The 23,511-nt window shown below is 35.2% G+C and overlaps 1 protein-coding gene across 1 annotated transcript in view; it reads right to left on the bottom strand.

Moving 5' to 3' along the window:
- The window catches only part of Dstn (destrin, actin depolymerizing factor), a 30,597-nt gene that overhangs the window by 3,929 nt on the left and 3,157 nt on the right, over positions 1–23,511 (bottom strand). The window contains exon 2 of the mRNA XM_046434507.2: positions 1,866–2,173. Coding sequence (XP_046290463.1) covers positions 1,866–2,173 — 308 coding nt within the window. The remainder of the gene's footprint in view (positions 1–1,865; positions 2,174–23,511) is intronic.

Genomic DNA, 23,511 nt, shown 5'->3' with positions numbered 1-23,511 from the left:
CCAGCTACACAGGAGGCTGAGGCATGAGGATAACACTCCAGGTTCAAGGACAGCCTCAAACACTTAGCAAGATCCTCAGCAACTTAGCAAGACTGTCTCAAAATAGACAATAAAAAGGGTAGAGATGAGCTAGGTGTAGAGCACATGCTTACAATCCCAGTGACTTGGGAGACTGAGGCAGGAGGATAACAGGTTCAAGGCCACCTCAGCAACTTAGCAAGACTCTGTTTCAAAAGAAAAAATAAAGGACTACAGATGTAGCTCCATGATAGGTACCCCTAGATTCAATCCCCAATACCCCCACATACACACACAAAAAAGAATCAGATTAATGTTACCATAATAAAAGAACCAACACTGGGTAACGATATATAACCCAAATTGTTTTCTTTAAAATATTTTTTTTCATGTTTTATAACAAAGGCTTGAGTTTAGGCAAATACTCATACAAGATTTTGACAGGTTTTCTTTTTCTTCTTCTTCTTTTTTTTTGAAAGAGAGAGAGAGGGAGAGGGAGAGGGAGAGGGAGAGAGAGAGAGAGAGAGAGAGAGAGAGAGAGAGAGAGAGAGAGAGAGAGAATCTTTTTTTGTAGATGGACACAACACAACGCCTTTATTTTTATGTGGTGCTGAGAATCGAACCCGGGTTGCGCCCATGCTAGGTGAACGCTCTACCACTGAGCCACAATCTCAGCCCCTTGACAGGTTTTCTAATGAAAAAAGTTTCAAAATACATAGAAGTACAGAGAAAAACCTGTAAGTCAAGTATCTGCCACCCAGAGTTTTAAAATGCTAGCATTTTGGCATTTGTGCTTCAGACTGCTTTCTTAAAGAAATAAATTATAAATTGAGTACAAATGTCCTTCTTAACTCTCCTCATTCCTTTCATTTATATCTATTCCGATGGCAGATTCTGACCACATAGCTATTAGTTTTCCATTTTAGTCTAGCATAATACATGTTCAATTACCAAAATGGGGATCAGCCCTAAGTTTTGATAACTCTCTTAAAAAAAATTAAATCTGCACATGTAATCTCAAGATTCAATATGGAGCTTTCAAAGAGTTCTTTTAAACTAATGGCTAGTCAGTAATAAATGTCTTATTTGTCAATATTAGCATTATTCTTGTATTTCCCAAATTTTAGTGCCTTCCTCCTCATGAATGCAAGCATATGGAGGAAGCTGAGTATGCTTTACAACACTTTCTTTACCAGCAACATTGAAAAACAACAGAAATATCAATAATGGGCAGGTAAACCTCATCATCCTCAGACTGTTCATACATGAATGCCCTCTTTCTGTCTCTATCACCAAGCCTCAGGCCTGGCTCTATATCACACTACCAAAATATCAAAAAGAGTATTGCAAAATACTTTTGAGCCATTACACGATTCCACTCAGCTGCCATATTTTAGGACACATAATCATCAGCACTGGGTATGGCCCTTACCAGCCATACCCAGTGTAACTCAGTGGTAGAGAGCCCCTGGGTTCAATCCTTAGTACCAAACAAAACAAAACAAGTGGGAGTCTGATTCTTAGCATGGCATGTTGGTTGAAGAAATAGAAGAAAATTTTATCTTACAAAGCAGTGAGTTTAGAGGATCCATAGAAACCTGTTTCCTGCTCTTTTCCACCCCCAAAAAATGTCAATTAGAAGTAGACAAAGGTAGGTTAAATTTTAGTTTTGGTTCTAAAAACATCAATTCAGCTAAGACCTTATGAAATTTTATAAACAAAATTTAAATGATCATGACTACAAACAGCTTGATTAAAAATTACTTTGGTTCCAGAATTGGTTAAGTGCTCACAGTAAGAGACCAGCTCTGAGATTTAGAGAGACTCCATATTTCTAACATGCTTACCACAAAAAAAACATCAATTCTTCTTTTCTGGATTCCTTGGTTTCAAAGCTTGCATCATACAAAGCATAACGACAATCTTTTTCAGGAAGCATTCCCACAAAATGCTTGAAAGGATCGGTTATGGTAACACCAACATCTCCAACCAATATCTCTTTGCCTTCTTCAACAATGATGCACTTTTTGTCTGCACTGAGACAAAAAATGACAGCCTTCTTTCTTTTCTTGATTTCTTCTGGTGTGGAGCACTTCCGAACTTTCATGTCATAAAAAATGCGACATACTTCATCAGCCACTTGCACTCCTGAGGCCTATGATGACAAATGAGAAAGAGCCTTGCAATTTTTATTATGCCAAATGTAGACTGAAATATTCTTACATCTTTTAAATTATATTTATCATCTAATAAAAAAAACCAAGAGTAGTATTACTACTATTTTCAGATATCAAACTTTATTTAAAGCTTACATACATTGCAGAAGCCATTCATCACCATTACATGAAATATAAGGAGATTTCACCCATAACATCCTCTCCTCGCTTGAAATCTAAAAGTAAATATTTCTTAAACTGCTGGATTCTATTATTCTCATACATGTTTCTTAAAACCTTGACTGGGAGCTGATCATTTCCCAGTTTGCATATTAGTAACACCTAAAATTTCTTTCATAATGCAGAGCAGATGGTTAGAGCTGCTGGGCTGGAAAAACTCCATTCCTATAGCCTCTCTTTCTCTAACAAAATAACAATTATTTAAAGGTCTTTGCTGCACTCACATTTCAAATTTATGTGATCAACATTCAGAAACATATTCATCACTTGCTATTAATATTTCTCTTAGAAAATCTCTAAGTTCTAAGAATAGAATAGATGAATACTTATTGCTAATAACAAAGAGAACAGCTTTAACTTGGTTCTACATTGGCCCCAAACATAACCTTTTATCATGTTATACTTGCTATTTTGGAATGAAGAACAGTTAAACAAAATCTTAAACCAGTTTTTAATTCTTGCATGTTCTTTAAGAAATGTGATATTTATATTAACTTTATCCATATTTTTTATGCCTCATTAACTACTTTGGTTCATATGTCAGCTTTACTAAAGCAGGAACTATGGAGTTACAAATTTAACAGAGTTTAAACACTAAAATATGAAAAATATTGATACCCCAAATTTATAAAGTAAAGAAACAAAGATGCATGAAAAAAGACGAGGTAACCTAGAGATTTGCAACTCATATAAGCAATACATATTTAGAATATATAAAGAAATAAATTCAACAATAAAAAAGAAAAATAACCCAATCAACAAATGATCAAGGGATCTTAAGAGGCATTTCTACAAAGAAGATGCTATACAAATATACCTAATAAGCATATGGAAAAACTACTTAATATCAGTAGTCAGTAGGGTACAATAAGATTCCACCTCACCCCATTTAGAATGGCTATTACCAGAACAAAATATAAATGCTGGCAAGCATGTTGGTAGAAATGTAAATTAGTACAGCTACTATAGAAAACAGTATGGAGGTTCTTCAAAAAAGTAAAAGTATAACTACCATATTATCCAGTTACCCCTCTCCTAGTTAGGTGTATATATCTATGGGAAATGAAGTCAGCATACAAAAGAGATACTTGCATGCTCATGTTTATTAACACACTATTCATAACAGCTAAGATATGGAATCAGTCTAGCTGCCCCTGAACATATGAATGGCTAAAGAAAATAAGATATACACAATATATAATAATATATACACAATGGAATATTATTCAGCCACAGAATGAAATCTAGTCATCTGCAGCAAAATGGGTGGAATTTGAAGATATGTTAAGAGAAACATGTTAAGACATCATGTTCAGCCAGTCACAGAGAGACAAGTATTGCATATTTTCTTTCATATGTGGAAATTTGGAAAAAAAAATCTGAGAAGCTGGGTTGTGGCTCAGAGGTAGAGTGCTCACCTAGCATGTGTGAGGCACTGGGTTCGATCCTCAGCATCACACAAAAATAAAATATTGTGTCCACCTATAACTAAAAACTAAATATTTTTTAAAAAGATCTGAAAATGGAATTATCAGGAATTAGGAAAGTAGGGAAGGAGAAAGGAGAGGGAGGATAGAAGGATGGATGGACATGATCAGTGCATGATGCATGCATGTGTGGAAATATCACCATGAATCCCATTAATTTGAGCAATTAATGTGCTAATAATTATAATAAAACATACTATCATCCATAAAAAAGGGAACACAAATCAAAAGTACAAAGAAATTCCACTTCATATCTATTAGGATGGCTTTAAAGAAAAAAAAAAAAAAAAAAAGGACAAGTGTTAGGCTGTGGGGAATTTGTAACCCTTATACACTATAACAGAATTGTAAAATGGGGCAGGCACTTGGACAGTTTTGCAGTTTCTTAAAAAGTTAAACATGGAATAACATACCACCTAAGAATTCTACTCCTAGGTATATACACAAGAGAAATGAAAACTTGCCCATAAAACTGTACACAAATATTCACAGCATCATTACTCATAAGGCCAAAAAAGAAAATACTACTAATGTTCATCAAGTGATAGATTTTTTTTAAATGAACATTTATCACTTGATGAACATTAGTATTATTTTCATTTTTGGTCTTATGAGTAATGATGCTGTGAATATTTGTGTACATGCATACAATGAAATAAAAATGAAGAAATGGAAGTTTAGTAGTTTCCAGGGGCTGAAAAGGAGACAAATGGGGAATGATTGCTAATGGATATGGGTTTCCTTTGCAAGTGATGAAAATGTTCTAGAATTTGACAGGGATGATGGATCACAACTCTTGAATATAATGGAGAAAAAACACCACTGAATGTGAATTGTATCTCAACAAAACTGTCACTAAGAGTAGTACAAGTCTATAATCCCAGCTACTGGGAGGCTGAGGCAGAAGGATCTAAAGTTCAAAGCTGGCTTGGACAACTTAACAAGACCTAGTCTCAAAAAAATTTATAAAGGGTTAGGAAAGTAGCTTAGTGGTAGAGCACTTGCTTAGTATGCATCAAAACCTGCATCCCTTCCCTAGTATAGCACACAACAAAACAAAAAAAAACATGAAAGAATTCTGGGGGGAGAGAAGGATATACTGAGATCCTAGCATTTACTTAATATGAAGGCAATTAGGCTATTTAATCATTCATTAAAAGAGTGCTAAATATACTCCAATCCCATCTAACCTAAACCACACATAATCATGATCACTTCAATCGTGTCTAAAAAAACCCCACACTTTTATATAAATGAACATTACCCTTCAAATTAAGGAAGTAGCAGATTCAGAAAATTAAGACTATCTAGTCTAATAAAACCTACGCAATCTTATTACATTACTATTACATTCTTATCACATGTACATTCTTACTACATTTAAAAAAAAGTATTTTGTAAGTAATAATATTTTTAATACTATTTTTAATAGTATTTTGTAAGAATAGTATTTTTCTGATCTTTACAATTTAAATTAAGGGTCTTTATTTTGCACAGGTGTGGTGGTGTACATACAGTGACTGGAAGGCTGAGGAAGGAGGATCACAAGTTCGAGGTCAGCCTCAGCAACTTAGCAAGACCAGTCCCAAAATAAATAATGAAAAGGCTGGAGATATAGCTCAGTGGTAGAGCACCCCTGGGTTCAATTCCTATATCAAAAATTTTTTTTTAATTTTGCCAAGAGGTGAATACAATGATCCGAGAAAGAAAAACTAATGAAAAACTAGAAACAGACCCCATTTCTCTAACTCACTCCCTACTCTACAATGTTGGCTTCTAAGTCTCATTTAACCAACACCAATTTTTAAATATAGTTGAATATATCTATCAATACCTAGGATCCCCCAAACACTCTAAATTCTGATTTGGAAGTTAAATTGAATTAATCATACGGTGGCAACTGAAAATAAAAAGTGTGCATTCTGTAATTATAATGCAGCTAAATCTTAGCCAAATATGGCTTTAACTTAAAGGCATTTCAAAAGCCCCAGTAAGAAGGAGATTTTATTATCAGAAGTGCAACCTGTAGAGGTTTCTGATAGAAGACTGTGCTGAAAGAAATTAACACTGAAGATTGTGAAGGACAAACTGGAAGCAGGCAGACCAATTCTGAAACAATCACTAATATCCAGGAGAAAGCTCTCGACTATAGGAATGAAGCTGAAAATAAATGCGAAGATGTTCCTGGCAAGGTCAAACCAGAAGACAGGAAGGGGCAGTAGTAAAGAAGGTTCAGAACTTTTTAGCTTTGTGACTAGATTGTGAGATATGAACAGAAGGGAAAATGGTACAGCAGTATGACACACTCAGTCTGAAGACTGGGCCCAACATCTATGCAGATAGGGTTAGCCAGCAATGGATCTCACAGGAAGACTGCCCCATACATATTTTGGAGTGGTCCACGTCCCAGGAGGCACAAACTGCAAACAGGAACAGAGACATCAATCGAGGTGACTAAGAAGAAATTATCAAAAAGTTAAAAACAAAAACACCACCACCAAAAAACCAGGGTGGGAAATAGTCTCTTAGAAGCTAAGGTAGAACATTTTAAGGAGGGAGGTCATCAATACCAAAAACTGCAGAATTTGAGAATGACTGAAAGCAGACTGGGCTTGAAAACTGGCTCTCTGAGCATTTTAGCAGCCTGAAGAAATGGGTAGAAACACAGACTGAGGACCCAAGAGAACTAAAAAGGTGAAGAAAAGTTATAACTGAGGAGACCGACCATCCTAGAGGTTTAAGAGCTAAAACATTAATAATAAAAAAAGCTTTAATATTTAATACTTGGCTACTCTGTAGTACATTCATTATTCCTTGATTAACTCCAACAGAAGGAAGTGTCCAGAGGATAGAGCTTAAACTGCAGGGACATGACAGGGTGGAGAGGGAAAGGAATACCACCACAATTAAGACAGGGAGGATTTCACCAGGTAGTGTGAGTGTGGAAGCTGACTAAAGTGCTCCATAATAAAGGGACTGAAAGAAAAAGAAAAACAGTTCCTGACAAACAGAACCAGTAAATACGATATGGGGGGGCGGGGGGGGGACTGGACTCCACCTAGATTCAGGTGGAAAACACCTCCAATGGCAAGCTCAGCAGTTTGGAGACCTTGAATGTTTAAAAAAAAAAAGAGAGAGAGAGAGAAGACTAGAGTTTTGTTTTTGAAAGTATATGAAGCTATGCATAAGGGAAGAACAGGAAGATAACTATATAGCAAGGACACCAGCTAAAAGTTAATTCCACAAACAAGGCTAGAGGCCACAGAGACCTTTCCAGGCAGTCATAGCAGCATTCAGGAGGAGGGCATGGGGGCCAGCACAGGATCAATCATGCATACTCCACAATGACTAGACTCTGAGGAGAAGGCTGGAAAGGCAGAGTCAGGATGGTGATCAGGAGATGGATTCAATTTGCCAAGTGCTCAATCCTTAATTTCCACTGTGGTGGCTTTAGAGGCTTCAATTATTAGAGTACTGTGGTTCTCTTTCTTTGGTATATATTATATACCAAATTTTGCCTGTGAAAATAATAAATATCCCATCAGGTAAAGTGTATGTTAGATTCAATGAATATACTTAAAACTGTTATACCTCAGGCATAGTACCATCTTGAAATAGCACTGATATGGAAGAAATGGGAAGTTTAAACAACTAGTCCCTAGATTCTTCATAGAGTAAAACTAAAACCATCAGACAGACTGAGAAGGCAAGGAATGCTACTCCTACAGCCTGTCCTGTCCTGTTCCCCACCCCCTGCCCAAGGCACCTCCCTTCCTCTCACTTCCTTTCTCCTGATGCCATCACATTTCCTCTCCGCAAGCTGGCTGCTTTTACATTTGATATTTTGGTAGGTGAATTAGAAATCTGGAATAAATACTACTAGTGGGATGGAAAAATGACAGAATAATCCTTAACTAATTATACTTTGTTAACAGTTTGGAGACCAAAAGAATAGAACATGAAATTAAAGCACCCCAATCATGGGAAACACAGTCCATCCAAGCTCCTATACTAACTAGCTATGTTACCTTGGTCACCGCATTCAACATTTCTGCATTATTTTAGATGCTTCAGCTATAATTTATGGGCACTTGTTAGATCAGTTATTATCAAACTTCAATGTACACAGTAATCATCTGCTGAGTCTGTACAGTCTCTGTAGTATCTGGAGTAGTCTGAGAGTCTTTATTTATAATAAGATCCAGTTGATGACTACTAAAACTTAGTTCTAAAATTTCATGAACTATAAAACTTCAGCCAGGCATGGTGGCGCACTCCTATAATCCTAGTGGGTTCAGGAGATTGAGGCAGGAAGACTGCAAGTTCAAAGTCAGTCTCAGCACCTTAGGGAGGCCCTAAGCAACTTAGCCAGACACTGTCTCAAAATAAAAAATTGAAAAAAAAAAAAAAAGTGCTGGGAATATGGCTCAAATTAAGTGCCTCTAGTTTCAATTCCTGAGAAGGAAGGAAAGATGCAAGAAAAGTAGCTCATTGCTGTATTTATTTTTGCCTACAGGTTAAAAAAAAATTAATAGTACTTCACAAATACTAGTAGGTTCAAAGTCAAAGCATTTGTTTCTGTGTGCTGTGGGCTCCTGGCCAAGCCTATGTGCCCCTTTCTCAAATTATGTTTCAAGTAAAATATATAGGATTACAAAAGAAGTGAATTATACTGAAAAACAGTTCATCTAGGATGATAGTTAAGAATTCCTTGGAGTATTGATTTTGGTGGATTTGTTATCATAAAGCAGGATTACTGTGAATCTTAAATGTATACAATCATCTTGTTCTTTATCTTTACCCTGTAAAGATATGTAACAGAAAAAAGTCCTCTCCCATCACTTTCATTTTTCAATATTTCTCTACAATGTTAGGTCATTAAGATAAATTTAATTGCTCAGCTGTTGAAAAATCTCAAGTTTATCCTGAAAAGGAAATTTGAGATGGGCCTTGTGATAATCCCAGCTACTTGAGAGGCTGCAGTAGAAGGATCACAAGTTCAAAGTTAGCCTGATCAACTTAGTGAAATCCTGTCTCAAAATTGTACTTCACTGGTAGAGTGTCCCTGGATTCAATCCTAATACCACAAAATAAATTACAAACAAATAATAAAAAGCAAATTCACTTTTGATTTTAAATTGTATAAAAGTTACTGATATTCAAATACATAGTTTTAACAATAAAGACCATTAAAGGATACTCTGAACATAGTACTGAAATTTGCTGCACAGTTGGGAAGGAAAAATTTGAGAGCAAAAATAGATTGCTATCGCAACAAGAGCTTTGTGATTACCTTAAAAAGATATGTTATTCACATCTAGTTTCTCTGTTCTGTGCCAGTGTACCAGCTCTTAGAGCTCCATCCTCAGTCAAAACAGTTGCTGTTAAAGAACACTTTGCTGCATTTTGTCTCACTTGACTTAAAGCTTTAACTTGTTTATGAAAGACTCTGAGTCTTCTCTGGCAGAAGATTTATAAAATACTGATCAGATATTAAATCAGTATCAAGATTCACTCAATGTATGCTTTTATTTTTTATTTTTATTTTTTATCTTTATTCATTTTTATGTGGTGCTGAGGATTGAACCCAGTGCCTCACACGTATGAGGCGGGTGCTCTACCTCTGAGCTATGGCCCCAGCCCTCAATGTATGCTTTTAAAAGTAATCTTATTACTTACAAACAGGAGACTACTACAGAGAATATGGGATATTGGGTATTTTAAAGTTGCAAATAACAGAACATAACTTCAAACATCAATTCTAGCATAAGACTTATAATCTTTGAAACTTGAGCATCAAGTTGTTTGGATTCAATTTTTGTAAACAACTGCACTAGTCCATAAAACTATTGATCCTGCAGAATGAAAACTTATACGTCTAAGCCAAAATATCAGAAATAGAGGTCTACTTGTATACTACAAAACTCAAGTAGGACACCTAACCTTACTCAATAATTAAAACCAACTATATTTTATCTAACTAGAGAAAAACATAAATGAAAGCTATCTTAACTACCTAAGAAAATGACTAATTTTTAAATTATTTTTCTAAGCTTAGAGAATCTGAAATACTTGAAAGCAGGATACTGCAAAGCAGACAAAGGCTATTTTGAATTTATAAACAACTTGGCAGAAAATACTCACTGGCTCCTTTCTCAACCTACCAACTTAAAAATTTGGGTTCATGATTCCCTTTATTTACATTATATCTTACACAAAATCCAAAAGAAACAACAACAAAAACTGACTAACAAAATATTTGGGCTTGGGGCAACAACAATTGATATCTTTGAGCAGTAAGGTTAAGATAACAAATAGACACTGAGTGACAAGTACTTTTATTTCCACATATTAGTGCCAAGATCTCTCATGGGTCCATGTTAAGATGAGTGGTGGGACGGGGCTGGGGTTGTGGCTCAAGCGGTAGCGCGCTCGCCTGGCATGCGTGCGGCCCGGGTTCGATCCTCAGCACCACGTACAAACAAAGATGTTGTGTCCGCCGAGAACTAAAAAATAAATATTAAAAAATTCTCTCTCTCTCTCTCTCTCTCTCTCTCTCCCCCACTCTTTCTTAAAAAAAAAAAAAAAAGATGAGTGGTGGGGGGCTGAATACATATACCTAATTTAACTCCCTACCAAAATTCCACTGAAAAGATAAAGGAGGGTTTAAAAACACAGAAAGAACAAATCTACCTGGGAAAGAAAAAGAAATATAAAGTTCCAACAGAAAAAATGAGTGAAATTAGTTTGAGTAGTAGTTGGATCCCCACATCCCCTCCTGTACTCCACTCCCTCCTAAACTCTACCCTGCCATGTCCCTCACCTTTACCCCTGGATTTCTGCAATTTATTTTATTCCCTGAAGACAGTAAATAGTAGGTCCTTCTGTCCCCATCATCATACTGAAAAGAGGAAAGTAGGTGACCATACATAAATGAATGGTAAGACACTCTCCCTACCACCACCGACTTGAAGCTTGACTATCAATTACTAAGTCTTTAGTTCACTATCCCAGACTCTGCTTTCCAATGGTGATGGTAATGTTCCTTTTCTGCACTGATATGGTAACCATTAACACACATGGCTACTGAGCACTTGAAATGTGGCTAATAAAGTTGAGGGGCTAAATTTCAACGTTTATTTTAAATAATTTAACATGAAGTAACAAGTAATTCTCTTAATACTAACATAGTATGTTGGTGTAACAAATTTATAAAATATATATAGTTTTCTGCCTTGGGAAAAAGTAAGTTATTTAGCTTTAATTGATGACTTGTGCCATAAGGAACCTCAGTTATTATTACATTATGAAATGACAGAATATTGTGTTTAAGAGTGAGGTTTTCAAATCCAATCTTCTACAGTAATTATAAGGTCAACTATTTGGCCGGGCAAGAAAGCAAACTTGGTGCAAATTCATATAAATTTTTTTTAGTACATATTCTAAGTATTAATTTGGAAGAATCCAAACAATCAAAATGGAGAATGAAATTGTTTTGTCATAACAAAACTTTTTATTTCTTGAGGGGGAAAAAAACTCTGGCTACCGAAGAAGTCAAATAGTAGATTTAAAATACTACATAAGGGGGGCAGCATGGGTAGAATGGAAGAACTTTGATAGGGCAAAGAGGAGGGAGGGAATGGGAGGGGGTATAGGGGTAGGAAAGATGGTAGAATCAGATGAATATCATTACCTTAGGTACATGAATGACTGCACATGTGGTGTGACTCTACATCTTTTTTAAAAAAATATTTTATTTTTTATTTGTAGTTGGACACAATACCTTTATTTAATTTATTTATGTATTTTTATGTGGTGCTGAGGATCCAACCCAGGGCCTCACACATGCTAGGCAAGCGCTCTACCACTGAGCTATAACCCCAGCCCGGGACTCTACATCTTGTACAACTAGAGAAATGAAAAGTTGTGCTCCATTTGTGACAGCATTCTGCTACTGTGTATAACTAATTAGAACAAATTTAAAAGAAAAGAAAGAAAAGAAACCTGCCAGGAAGGAAGCCAAAGCTTCCGTTATCTTGAAGTGAATACTCTGTGGCTTCCATGTTTAATAGATTTGAGTCTTTTCTTTCTCCTACGAAAAACTCAACACTTTACTGGGCCTGAACTTTGTTCTGTGTTGACCTTATTAATTATATTTTGGCTTCGACCATCCACCTTAGGAATTCATTAAACATTTAACAATGGTATTTTGTTTTGCTTTTAGAAAGCATTTGGGAAGGGGAAGTTGATTTCTCTTTTATCTTTTCATATGAGATGAATATATAAACCCTTCTATGAACCTAATGAATTCAAGCCATCGGACCATTACTTTCATTTCCTTTAAGCACTGGTGGGTAATATCCAAGTACATCCTTATTTAAAATTAAATAGTCTTGTTATCATTGAAAAAAATACTACGTAAAAGAAATGAAGGCAATTTTATTTTATGTAATATTACATGAAACTATTCCAGATGAATTTTACAATGAACTGGGAGTATGTATTTTAAATAAGTTGAGGAAGTCAGATACTAACTTTTTCTTTTTAAAATCTGACTGCATTCTCCTTCTCATAAACTGAACTTGGGGCATTTAACCCAGAAGACCTTTCATCCAGAGAAGAAAGCATGCCACAGGGTTGTATAAGACTTATTTAAATCTTATAACTTCAGGAAGTTGGAGCTAACTTCTTTAGCCTCAATTTCATCATCTATAAACTATAAATATTGCCAACTTGAGAGGACCAATAAAAGCATCTAAATATATTGCCTGGTAATGGTATAATTCAGTAAGTGTCAACTCTTTTCATTAACCAAAATATCTGATCAGAGCTTCTTCAGTGCTTCCTACTTACCAATGTGGTCAATATTTACTAAAGCCTTTGGGCAGTGGAATGTTATGGATAAACAATTCAAAAACATTAAAATTGATATTTGAAACAGAAATTTCTGTTTGTTCTCTGTTGACCAGAACTATGAGTTAAAAAGTAAACCTGACATCTGATGTGTATCTCTTCTTTCTTCCCATGATTATTAAGTGATTAAATAGCAAAGACATACATAATAAGAGAAGGTGGCAGTCCCTTTAACATACTAAGATTCAATTACACTACCTCCTTCCATTCTCTTTGGCATAGGTTATCACCTATAACCATAAGTCAAAACCCACAGTGATGAAAGCTAGGGCCTCTGGGGTGAATTAACAGGTTTTATCCTAAAATCTGTCCCTTTCCAGTATGCATTAGTCAAACAAGTGCACAAGAAATCCTCAATCTTTTGATAAGTTCTAAATGTCCAGAGGTACTGCATGCAGTTTTATAGATTGTACCTTGATTAAAGGTGCCTGCTCAAAGGGGTAAGACAAAGCTGAATTCAAGTTCATGCAACTATTTGCTTGCAGGGCTGCAACTATTTGCCTGCAGGGCTGCAACCATTAGGAAGAGTGCCAACTGTTCCTCCCCTAAGGCTGCATCACTCAGAGGGAGGAGTACCACTAATTATACAAAGTCACTACATGGCCCATCAGTGATCCAGAAAATGTTCCAAGTTAACTCTCTGTCTTAATATACTGGTTTACTTCCAAAACATAAAAACAAAAACAAACAAACCAAGATGAAGAGTTAAATATACAACCAATTTCCAATTATAAAAATCCTTATCCTTACAAATTAGAATTTTAAAAAAAGATAATAAAAAAATCCTCATCCACCTTATAGTAAAGTACAGAAAATGTTCTTGAGATGGCAGTCTACACAGACCAAATGATTTTTTTTTGTGTGTGTATGTGTGTATGGTACTGGTAACTGACCCGAGGGCTTCGTGTGTGCTAGGCAAGTGCTATTACATCCCCACCCCTTTTTAAATTTTGAGACAAGGTCTCACCAAGTTGCCCAGGTGGGCCTCAAACTTGCAATCCTCCTGTCTCAGCTTCCCAAGTAGTTGTTGGGATTACAGGTGCACACTATAAGCCCAGATCCCCAAACAGCAATTTTACCTGATATGTATTAATATTTAAAGAGCTCCACTAAAAGACTCATGGATAAACCTTAGTAAGAAAAAAAAATTCATTCAATAACCAAAACTCTGAGACACCTCCCCTAACAAAAGAAATTTTAAAAATCTTAACAGTCTCTTAAAACAAGTCAGAAAATCATCTCAACAGCCAAAGTAGATTTAAATTTTTTAAAATCTCTGATTGCCATCAATTTCATTTTTCAAACACTCTTAATATGGTTTGTTAATAGGCTTCCCACCCCCAGTAACAGGCAAAAGGTGAGAAAAGGGAGGGTAGGAAGAACAAGGAAGTTGTATAATCCTGAATAGAGTATTTCTTATTTCTCCCCTCCTCTTATAAAAAACTAAAAAGAAAACTGGAATGGGCGCAGAGAGCAGTGTAGGGATGTTAAGTTCCCTGGCAAATAAACTTATGCCCTTACTGTTTTCATTCAATGATTTCCAATTTCCTTCATAATAAAATCTAAAACCCTTAGCATACAGTGTTTAATTCCTTATGCCCTACCTCTCTAGCCTCCTTTCCCATTTCATCCTTCTTAATTCCAGGCATGTACAGCTCTGAGATTCCCCGAATATCCACATTTTCTTATGATGCTTTTATCTTTCTCCTCTTCACTGTGTCACCCAAGTCCTTCAAGATTTAACTCAGAAATCACTTCTTCTGGGAAGGCAACTCTTACTTGGCCCTCCAGTTAGCAACTGGCCCACAGTTTCCAATCTAAATTATATGATCCTTCCATGTATTAGTTATTTCTATCATAGTATCATTTAGAATTGTGATTAACTGTCTGCTGGTTGAATCCCCCAATAGACTGTGCTCTGTAAAGAGCAAGAACTCAGTATCTTCATCATTCTCTGCCCAGCACACATATATGACTCTCCATTTACCCAGAATCATAAAGTTGCCAACCTAATGTTTACTTAATCATTAAATGTTCAATACTTAATATTTGTTTTAAAACTTATAGTTATATACTTTTTATTTTTAAAAATGTGTATTATGTAAACAGAATTTTAGCATAAATGCTACATGAGACATTAATGAATACACTTATCAATATGCAAAAAGCACATGACCTTTAAGAAACTGATATCCCATGAAACACACTGATGCATTTAATAGTCTGCACTTGAAAAATTAATAAAGCACTACTTAATAAAAAGATGTTATTAGTAGTTTTATGAGTAGATAGAATGATTGTTTCAAAGGTTTTTTTAATATTTGAAAAAATCTTTACAATCCTTCTATCTCATACATTTTGTGAAAACAGGAAACAAAACATACCTCTCCAACCTTTCCAAACTTACTAAGCTTGCATTACCCTGATACCATTATCATACAAAGGGACAACAAAGAAAACTATAAACTAATATCCCTGATAAACATAAATGTAAGAATTATCACAAAACACTAGCAAACCAAATCTAACAAGAATTCAAAAAGATTATGTAGCATGACCAAATTGGATTAATTATAGGGATAGAAGGATGATTTAAATCATGGAAATAAATAATTGTAATATATCATATCAACATGATAAAGGACAAAAACTATATTGTATGATTATCTCAAAAGACGCAGAAAAGCATTTAATTAAATTCAACATCCCCTAACAAAATTCCTCAACAAATTAAGTATAGAAGGGATATGACTTAACACAGAAAGGCCTGACATACAGTCAGCCTTACACTGAATGGGGGAAAGCTGAAATTATTTCCTCTAAAATAAGGAACAAGACAAGGATGTCCACTTTCAACACTCTTAGTAAGTGGTGGAACCCAGATTTTAAAAATTTCAACATCCAGCATAGTATTGGAAGTCTTAGCCAGGGCAATAAGGTAACAGGAAAAAAAAAATTATCCAAATAAAAAAGGATGAAACCAAATTAGCCCTGCTTATAGACAACAGAATTTGATATACAGGGAAAAAACCTAAAGACTCCATCAAACAACTGTTAGAACTGGTAAACAAATTCAGTAAGTTGCAGGATACAAAATCAACACACAAAAAGCAGTACCAATTTTATACAGCAATAATGAACTTGCAGAGAAAAAAAAAAAAAATCAAAAAAGCAATCCCATTCACAACAGCTTTAAAAAACCCACCCAAGGGCTGAGGATGTGGCTCACTGGTAGAGCACTTGTCTGGCATGTATGAGGCCCTGGGTTCAATCCCCAGCACTCTAATTAATTAATTTAATTAAAGTTAAATTAAGAACCAAACAAACAAAAACCCAGGAATAAAGGAGGTGAACAATCTCTACAACAAAAATTACAAAACACTGCTGAAAGAAACTGAAGAGGACACACACACACACACAAAATGGAAAGATACTCCAAGTTCATGGATCAAAAAAAATAAATATTGTTAAAATATTCACACTACCCAAAGCAATTTACCACTTCAACAAAATCTTTATGAAAGTACCAATGGTAGTCTTCACAGAATAGAAAAAAATAAATCCTAAAATTCATAGGGAACCACAGAAGATCCTGAATAGTTAAAGCATCTTGACCAAAAAGAATAAAGGTGGAGGGGTATCGTAATACCTAACCCCAAAATATACTATAAAGCTATAATGAACAAAACAGCATAATACTGGCATAAAAACTGATACCTAGAACAATGGAACAAAATACAGAACCCAGAAATAAATTTACACATCTATATCCAATTAATCTTCAACAAAGGCACCCAAAACATGCACTGGAAAAAGGACAATTTCTTTAACAAATGGTGGTGGGAAAAATGAATCTCCAAATACCGAAGAATGATACTAGACCCCATTTCTCTCATCATACACAAAAATCAACTCAATTTTATCTGTCATAGTGGAAATACAAGTGATTTTTATCTTTTCTGGTTCTCCTTTTTCTGCATCCTCACCAGTATCTGCCCCCCCCCCTTTTTTCTTCTTGATTATAGCCATTCTAACTGGGGTGAGATATCTCACTGTGGTTTTCATTTGCATTTTCCCTGATGGTTAGTGTTGAACTTTTTTTTTTTTTCATATTCTTATTAGCATTGTATACCTTCTTTTGAGAAATGTCTATTCAGATCATTTACCCACTTTAAAATCAGATTATTTGGGTTTTTGCTGTTATTTGATTTCCAACACTCTGGATATTAAGCCCCTGTTGGATGAACAGATGGCAAATATTTTCTTCTGTTCTGCAGATTACATATTCACTCTGCTTTCTTTTGCTTGTACCAAACACATAACCTTTTGATTCAGTTATATCATACCTAAGACCTATTTTGAAGAAATGATGAAACATGCACAAAGATTTACATGAAAGGCAACAGAGAATTTCTTATAATAATGGAATTGTATTTAACAGGAAGATGATTTAATGCCACAGTACATACATGATGATACAACTGGAATCATTTTCACACATATATTTTATAAACCAAAGTCATTCATTTAAAGTGTAAATGTGGTAGGTGTTATGGTTTGGATGTGAGGTGTCCCCCAAAAGCTCAAGTGTGAGACAATGCAAGAAGGTTCGTTCAGAGGAGAAATGACTGGGTTATAGGAGTCTTAACCCAATCAGTGATTTAATCCCCCGATAGGGATTAACTGAGTGGTAACTGAAGTGGTAGGGGAAGTGAGAAATGGGGAGTGGCTTTGGGTACATATTTGAATCTGGCCAGTGTAGTCTCTCTCTGCTTCTTGATCACCATGATGTGAGTTGCTTCCCTCAGCCACACACTCCACCATGATGTTCTGCCTCACCTTGAGCCCTGAGGAATGGAGCCAGCCTTCTATAGACTTAACACCTCTGAAACCATGAGCTCTGAAATAAACTTTTCCTCCTCTACAGTTGTTCTGGTCAGATCCTTTAGTCACAGCAGTGAAAAAGCTGACTAAAACAGTAGGTTGTGCATCTGTCACCATAACTTGATTTTAGAACATTCTGAACCCCCTAAAAAGAAACCTCAAATCCATTACCACTCATTCTTCTTTCCCACTCCCCCCAGCCCTAGCCACTACTAATTTATGTCCTATCTCCATGGATCTGCCTATTCACATTTCATACAACCAAAATAATACAAAATGTAGTCTTTTGTGGCTGGCTTCTTTAGCTCAGTATGTTTACAAGTTTCATTCTTGCTGTAACACATTATCAATACTTCAACTATTTTGATTGCCAAATAATATTTTATTGTATGGACATACTACATTTTACCTATCCATCCGTTGATCAATTGGGTTGTGCTCACTTGGGGGCTATTATGAATAATGCTACTATGAACATTCATGTACAAGTTTTGTGTACACACATTTTTATTTTACTTGGGTATATAAGTAGGAGCAAAACTGATGGGTCATATGGTACCTCCCAAGTTTAACTTTTTGAGGAATTGCCGAACTTTCCAAAATGGTTATATCATAGATTCCCACCAGCAATGCATGAAAGGTTACAATTTCACAGCCTTGCCAACATTTGTTACAGTTATCTTTTTATTATAACCAGCCTGGAGGATAAAAAGCATTATATTATGATGATTTTCATTTGCATTTTCCTAATGACTAGTGATGTTAAGCATTTTTCATGTGCTTATTGGTGATTTGTACATCTCTACAAATAATGATTAAAATATTTTTTGTCTGTAAGATTGGGCTGTCTTTTTATTGTTGAGTTTTAAGAGTTCTTTATATATTCCTACATACAAGTTCCTGTCAAATATGTGATTTGCAAACATTTTCTCCCATTCTGTGGGTGGTTGTTTCACTTTCTTGATGATATTCTTTGGTGCATGTATGTTTTTAATTCTAATAAATTTTAATTTATCTGTTTTCTTTTTTTAAATTAAAAAAAATTTTTTTTTTCAGTACTGGAGATCGAACCCAGGGGGTACTTTTATCATTGAACCACATCCCCAACCCTTATTTTGAAACAGGGCTAGCCTTGAACTTGAGATCCTCCTGCCCCAGTCTCCCCAGTCTCTGGAATTACAAGCATGCACTATGGCAGCTGGCTTGCTTTTTCTTTTGTCACTTGTGCTTTCAGTGTCAAGTCACCTGGAAATGCCAAAACTCACAAAATAAAACAACAACAAAAACAAATCAACAAAAACTGCTTCAAACAAGGTCATAAGGATATATGCCTATGTTCTCTTCAAGGAGTTTTATAGCTTTAGCTCTTAAATTTAGATCTCTGATCCATTTTGAGTTAAATCTGGCATACAATGTGAAGCAGGATATAGGATTAATAAGAACTCTGAACTATTCTAAACATTTACTCAAGTTAATTAGAGACAACATGTACAAGTAGGAATCTATGTGATTAGTGCTACAGAGTAGCAAGATGCCCTGGCTGTCAAAAATAAATGATTCTGTCTGAAGGGAGGTGACTAGAGGGAGCTACCATGTCAAGGAGATCTTCCCAGAATTAGCTCTTGAAGGTTTAGCTGCCTGTTGATTGGCTAAGCGTAAATCCATTTTTAAGGAGTTCAGTGATATTTGACTTTTTCCATTCACATAGCAAGTAAGGAAAAGAGTATCAATCTAAATTAGATCCAAGGCTGATACCATTTAATAATATTATTCTAACCAATACTGATAAGCACTTTACTACATGCCAGGCACTTCTTTAAACCCATAGTGTTGTGATGGTAGGCACTATTGACATTCTCACATGGAAGAATCATAAAATCAAGGCACGAAACAGCCAGTAACTTAAGGTCATTTGGTTAGTAAGTGGTGGAACCCAGATTTAAAAAATTTCAACATTCAGACTCTGAGTCCATGCTCTTAACCACTGGTCTGTATGGTATAACTGGAACAACACCTGCCTAAATGGATAAGCACTGAGTAAGGTATGATAACACAAATGCCTGACACCCAGTACTTATCTAAGACAGCATTACTTCTTGTGCTTTCTTTTGTTAGGCCTTCAAGTGCTTTTCTATGGTTCAGGATACTTTACTGAGCATCAAATAACACTTGGTTTCATTTTCAAGGAATGGAGGAGAATTGGCATTTATTGAGGGGTTTCTGTATACCAGAATCATTTTAGAGATATTACTCTAATAATACTTGCCTCATCTATCTCAAAGGATTTTCACTGTAAAATTCTCTAAATTGCAATACAGTCTGAAAAGAGGAGGTCCTATTCAATTAAAGTAATCTATCTCCACAAGAACCCGTCTTTTATCACAACTAAGAAAAACTTTTCCTTCCTGTTCATTAACATCTGTGTGAACCTACTATGACAGGCATCATACTACTGATAGTACAGAATATCTTTAAAGAATTTAACATTACAGTTTCACAAAATATCTTAGTGAGTGCTATAAAAGAAACATTTGCTATCCTTTTTTTTGGGGGGAGGGATACTATCTTTTGGGGGGTTACTATCCTTTTTTGGGGGGTACTATTCTTTTTTTGGCGGGAGGTACCGGGGATGGAACCCAGGGGCACTTAACCACTGAACCACATCCCCAGCCCTATTTTGTATATTGTTTTTTGAGAGAGTCTCATTGAATTGCTTAGTGCCTCACTTTTGCTGAGTCTGGATTTGAACTCTTGATCCTCCTTCCTCAGCCTCCCGAGCCACTAATGCTGCTTCTTATACATGGGCAGAAATGCAAAGAATTAAATTGTTGGTAATCATATTAACTTCTCATTACATATTAAACAGACCAATCCACAAAATAAACTGGTCAAATAAGATGACCTCTAACCACATGTAGCTTAGAGAGTCCTTTAAATATGGCTAGTGTGACTAAATTTTATTTCATTTTAATTGTATTTTAAAGTTCTCAATTTTATAACTAGAAAACATGTTAAGTATGTCTGGAGCAACTTGGCTATGTGACTCTACCTTTTCAATTGTAAATTTTACAGTATCTAAATATAGATCAAATCTGTCCAAAGAAAATGTGTTTGAATTGAAATGAGCCTTAAGTATAAAATATACAAAGGATTTCAAACAATTTGAAAGAAAAGAGAATGTAAAGATACTCATTATTTTTTATACTGATTAAGTGCTGATACAGGGGATAGAGTTGTGGCTCATTGGTAGACAGCTTGCCTATCATGTGTGAGGCATTGGTTTGATTCTCCCATACCATATATAAAATAAATTAAAAAATAAAGATCCAGCAACAACTAAAAAAAAATATACATTAAAAAAATAATTTAGAAAAAAGTTGATACAGCCAGCAGCTCGGGAGGCTGAAGCAGGAGGATCAAGAGTTCAAAGTCATTCTCAGCAATTTAGTGAGGCACTAAGACTCAATGAGACCCTGTCTCTAAATAAAATACAAAAAAGAGCTTTGGATATGGTTCAGTGGTTGAGTTCAATCCATGATACCCCCCCCCCCGCCCCCCAAAAAAGTTAATACAATATTTTGGATAGACTGAATAAATAAATTTGAATAAATTGATAGGTTGAATAAATAAATAGATATGTTAAATAAATTTCATCTTTTCTTTCTACTTTTTAAAATGGGGCTACCAGAAAAATTTAATTACACACATAGCTTGTATTTATTTCTATCTTACAACACTGGTATAAAGGTTAAACATTCTTATAACAAAACTTCAATAATTTGAGAATTCCTTAAAGCCCCCAGGTTTCAACAATAAACTTAAAAGATTACTCCAGAGCAAGTTGGAGGAGTCTTAACTTTATGCTTATGTGCCTGCACATTAGCCTTAGCTCTATTACTATCTGAAAATAACACCAATAAAAATATGAGAACATTTTGAAATCAAAACATGATTACCTAAATAAGCTAAGAGAGGAATAAGAACAGGAAACTCATCTTTGCTTTTCTATGATAAGGCAAACAAAAGTAGCAAACTATAATCTTAAAATACTGAAAGGAGTAAATAGTCTTTCTCAGATGTGATCCAAAAGCAAAACTGAGTGACAAATGACCTCACTGTAATATGTACTGAAGTTTCTTTCAGATAACTCACCTATGTCTTGCTGCAACAGAACTAGTTCTCAGCCTTTTCACTCTTTCAACTAGATTCAGTTCTTAAGTTTTAGTTGCATTTTTTTTTTTTTTACTTAAACAAATTACTTTAAAAAGTATTTTAGTGCTGGGGATATAGCTCATTTGGTAGAGTACTTGCTTCACATGTACAAGGCCTTTGGACTAGGTTCAATCCCCAGCACCACACACACACACACACACACACACACACACACACACAATTAAACTGATTCTTCCATTTTAACACAAAAAAAGCAAATTATAGATTAGAGTGAGCAACAAGATCAGTTACGAGAAGACTAGCTCAGAATTAAGAATCACTCTAGACTAAAATCTATTGACTCAATGGAGGTCCTGGTATAACAGATTCCAATGAATGTAACAAGCGTGTCCAAAGTATTACTGGGATAAATGAGCCTTATGTTTATTTCTCTAAGTCTGTATCTTTCTCAACAAAATTTTAAGAAAAAAGAATAGGTGATAGCTCAGAAGCACAATTTCACGTAAAAACTTCTAGCTTCTCACATCAACACAAGAAAAGGGACAGAAAAAAAAAACTGTCATTAAAATATTTCTGAATTGTTCGTTATGAACCTTTGTAAATTACTCATGGACAATATAGAGAGGACTATTATGCTCCAAAGGAAATAAATTTGAGATAACTACAACAATCTTAGTTCTTTATTGTTCTGTGGATTATATGTACAAATAGCAAACAGTACAATAAAGAGACTGGGCCTAGGAACTCAGGACTCAAGTGTTGCTCTGCAGATTAAAAACAATGCATTTGGGCCTGGGGTTGTGGCTCAGTGGTAGAGGGCTTGTGTGGCACTGGGTTCAATCCTCAGCAACACATAAAAATAAATGAATGAATAGAACAAAGGTATTGAAGAAAAAAAATGTATTCATGCACATTTGTAATCCCAGCTATTCCAGAGGCTGTGGCGGGAGTGTCTCAAATTCATGGCTAGCCTACACAAATTAGCAAGACTCTGTCTTAAGATAAATTTGGAAAGGGCTGGGTGAGTAGTTCAGTGGTAGAGCACTTGCCTAGCATGCACAAGGCCCTAGGTTCAATTCTCAGTACTGCCAAAAGAAAGAAATAAAACACTGCATTTATATGTAAATTTAGTTTTCAGGACCTTGGAGATTTATTCTAATTTCAAGCATAATGTGTTTCAACTTGAGGTATTTAATTATTACTCAAAATATATTATCAAGTTACATTAGCATAAAACCATAAATGCTCAGAGTCCTCCTTTATTATAAAACATTTTATTTAAACCAATTCTATTAGAAAAATAGTCATGATTATGTTTTATATTGAAAGTTTGTTTTTAAATAGGCTTTATTTTTTAGGGAAGTTTTAATTCAGAGCAAATCTGAACAGAAAGTAAAATTTCCATACATTCCATGTTTGTTTTTAACATTTGACTAGTCAACTGCCTAGGAAAAAGAGGGGAACACCTATAAAGTGCAAGGGGTTAATCTCCATGGACCTCAGCTTAAAAAAAAAAAGGAATTCTACCCTGAAGCGCTCCATGGTTTAGCCGTACCAGAAGCTGGAGAATGGCCAGTGACTAGAATGAACAGAGAACTGAATTTCTGTGATTTAGCAGCTAAGTGGCCTGGAAAGAGACT

Source organism: Marmota monax, unplaced genomic scaffold, assembly GCF_021218885.2.
Source record: "Marmota monax isolate L192 unplaced genomic scaffold, Marmota_monax_Labrador192_F-V1.1 WCK01_AAM20220418_F8-fsc00005, whole genome shotgun sequence".
Classification (NCBI taxonomy): domain Eukaryota; kingdom Metazoa; phylum Chordata; class Mammalia; order Rodentia; family Sciuridae; genus Marmota; species Marmota monax.
Note: the sequence above shows the minus strand (reverse complement) of the source record. Positions and strands in the feature narration are given on the sequence as shown.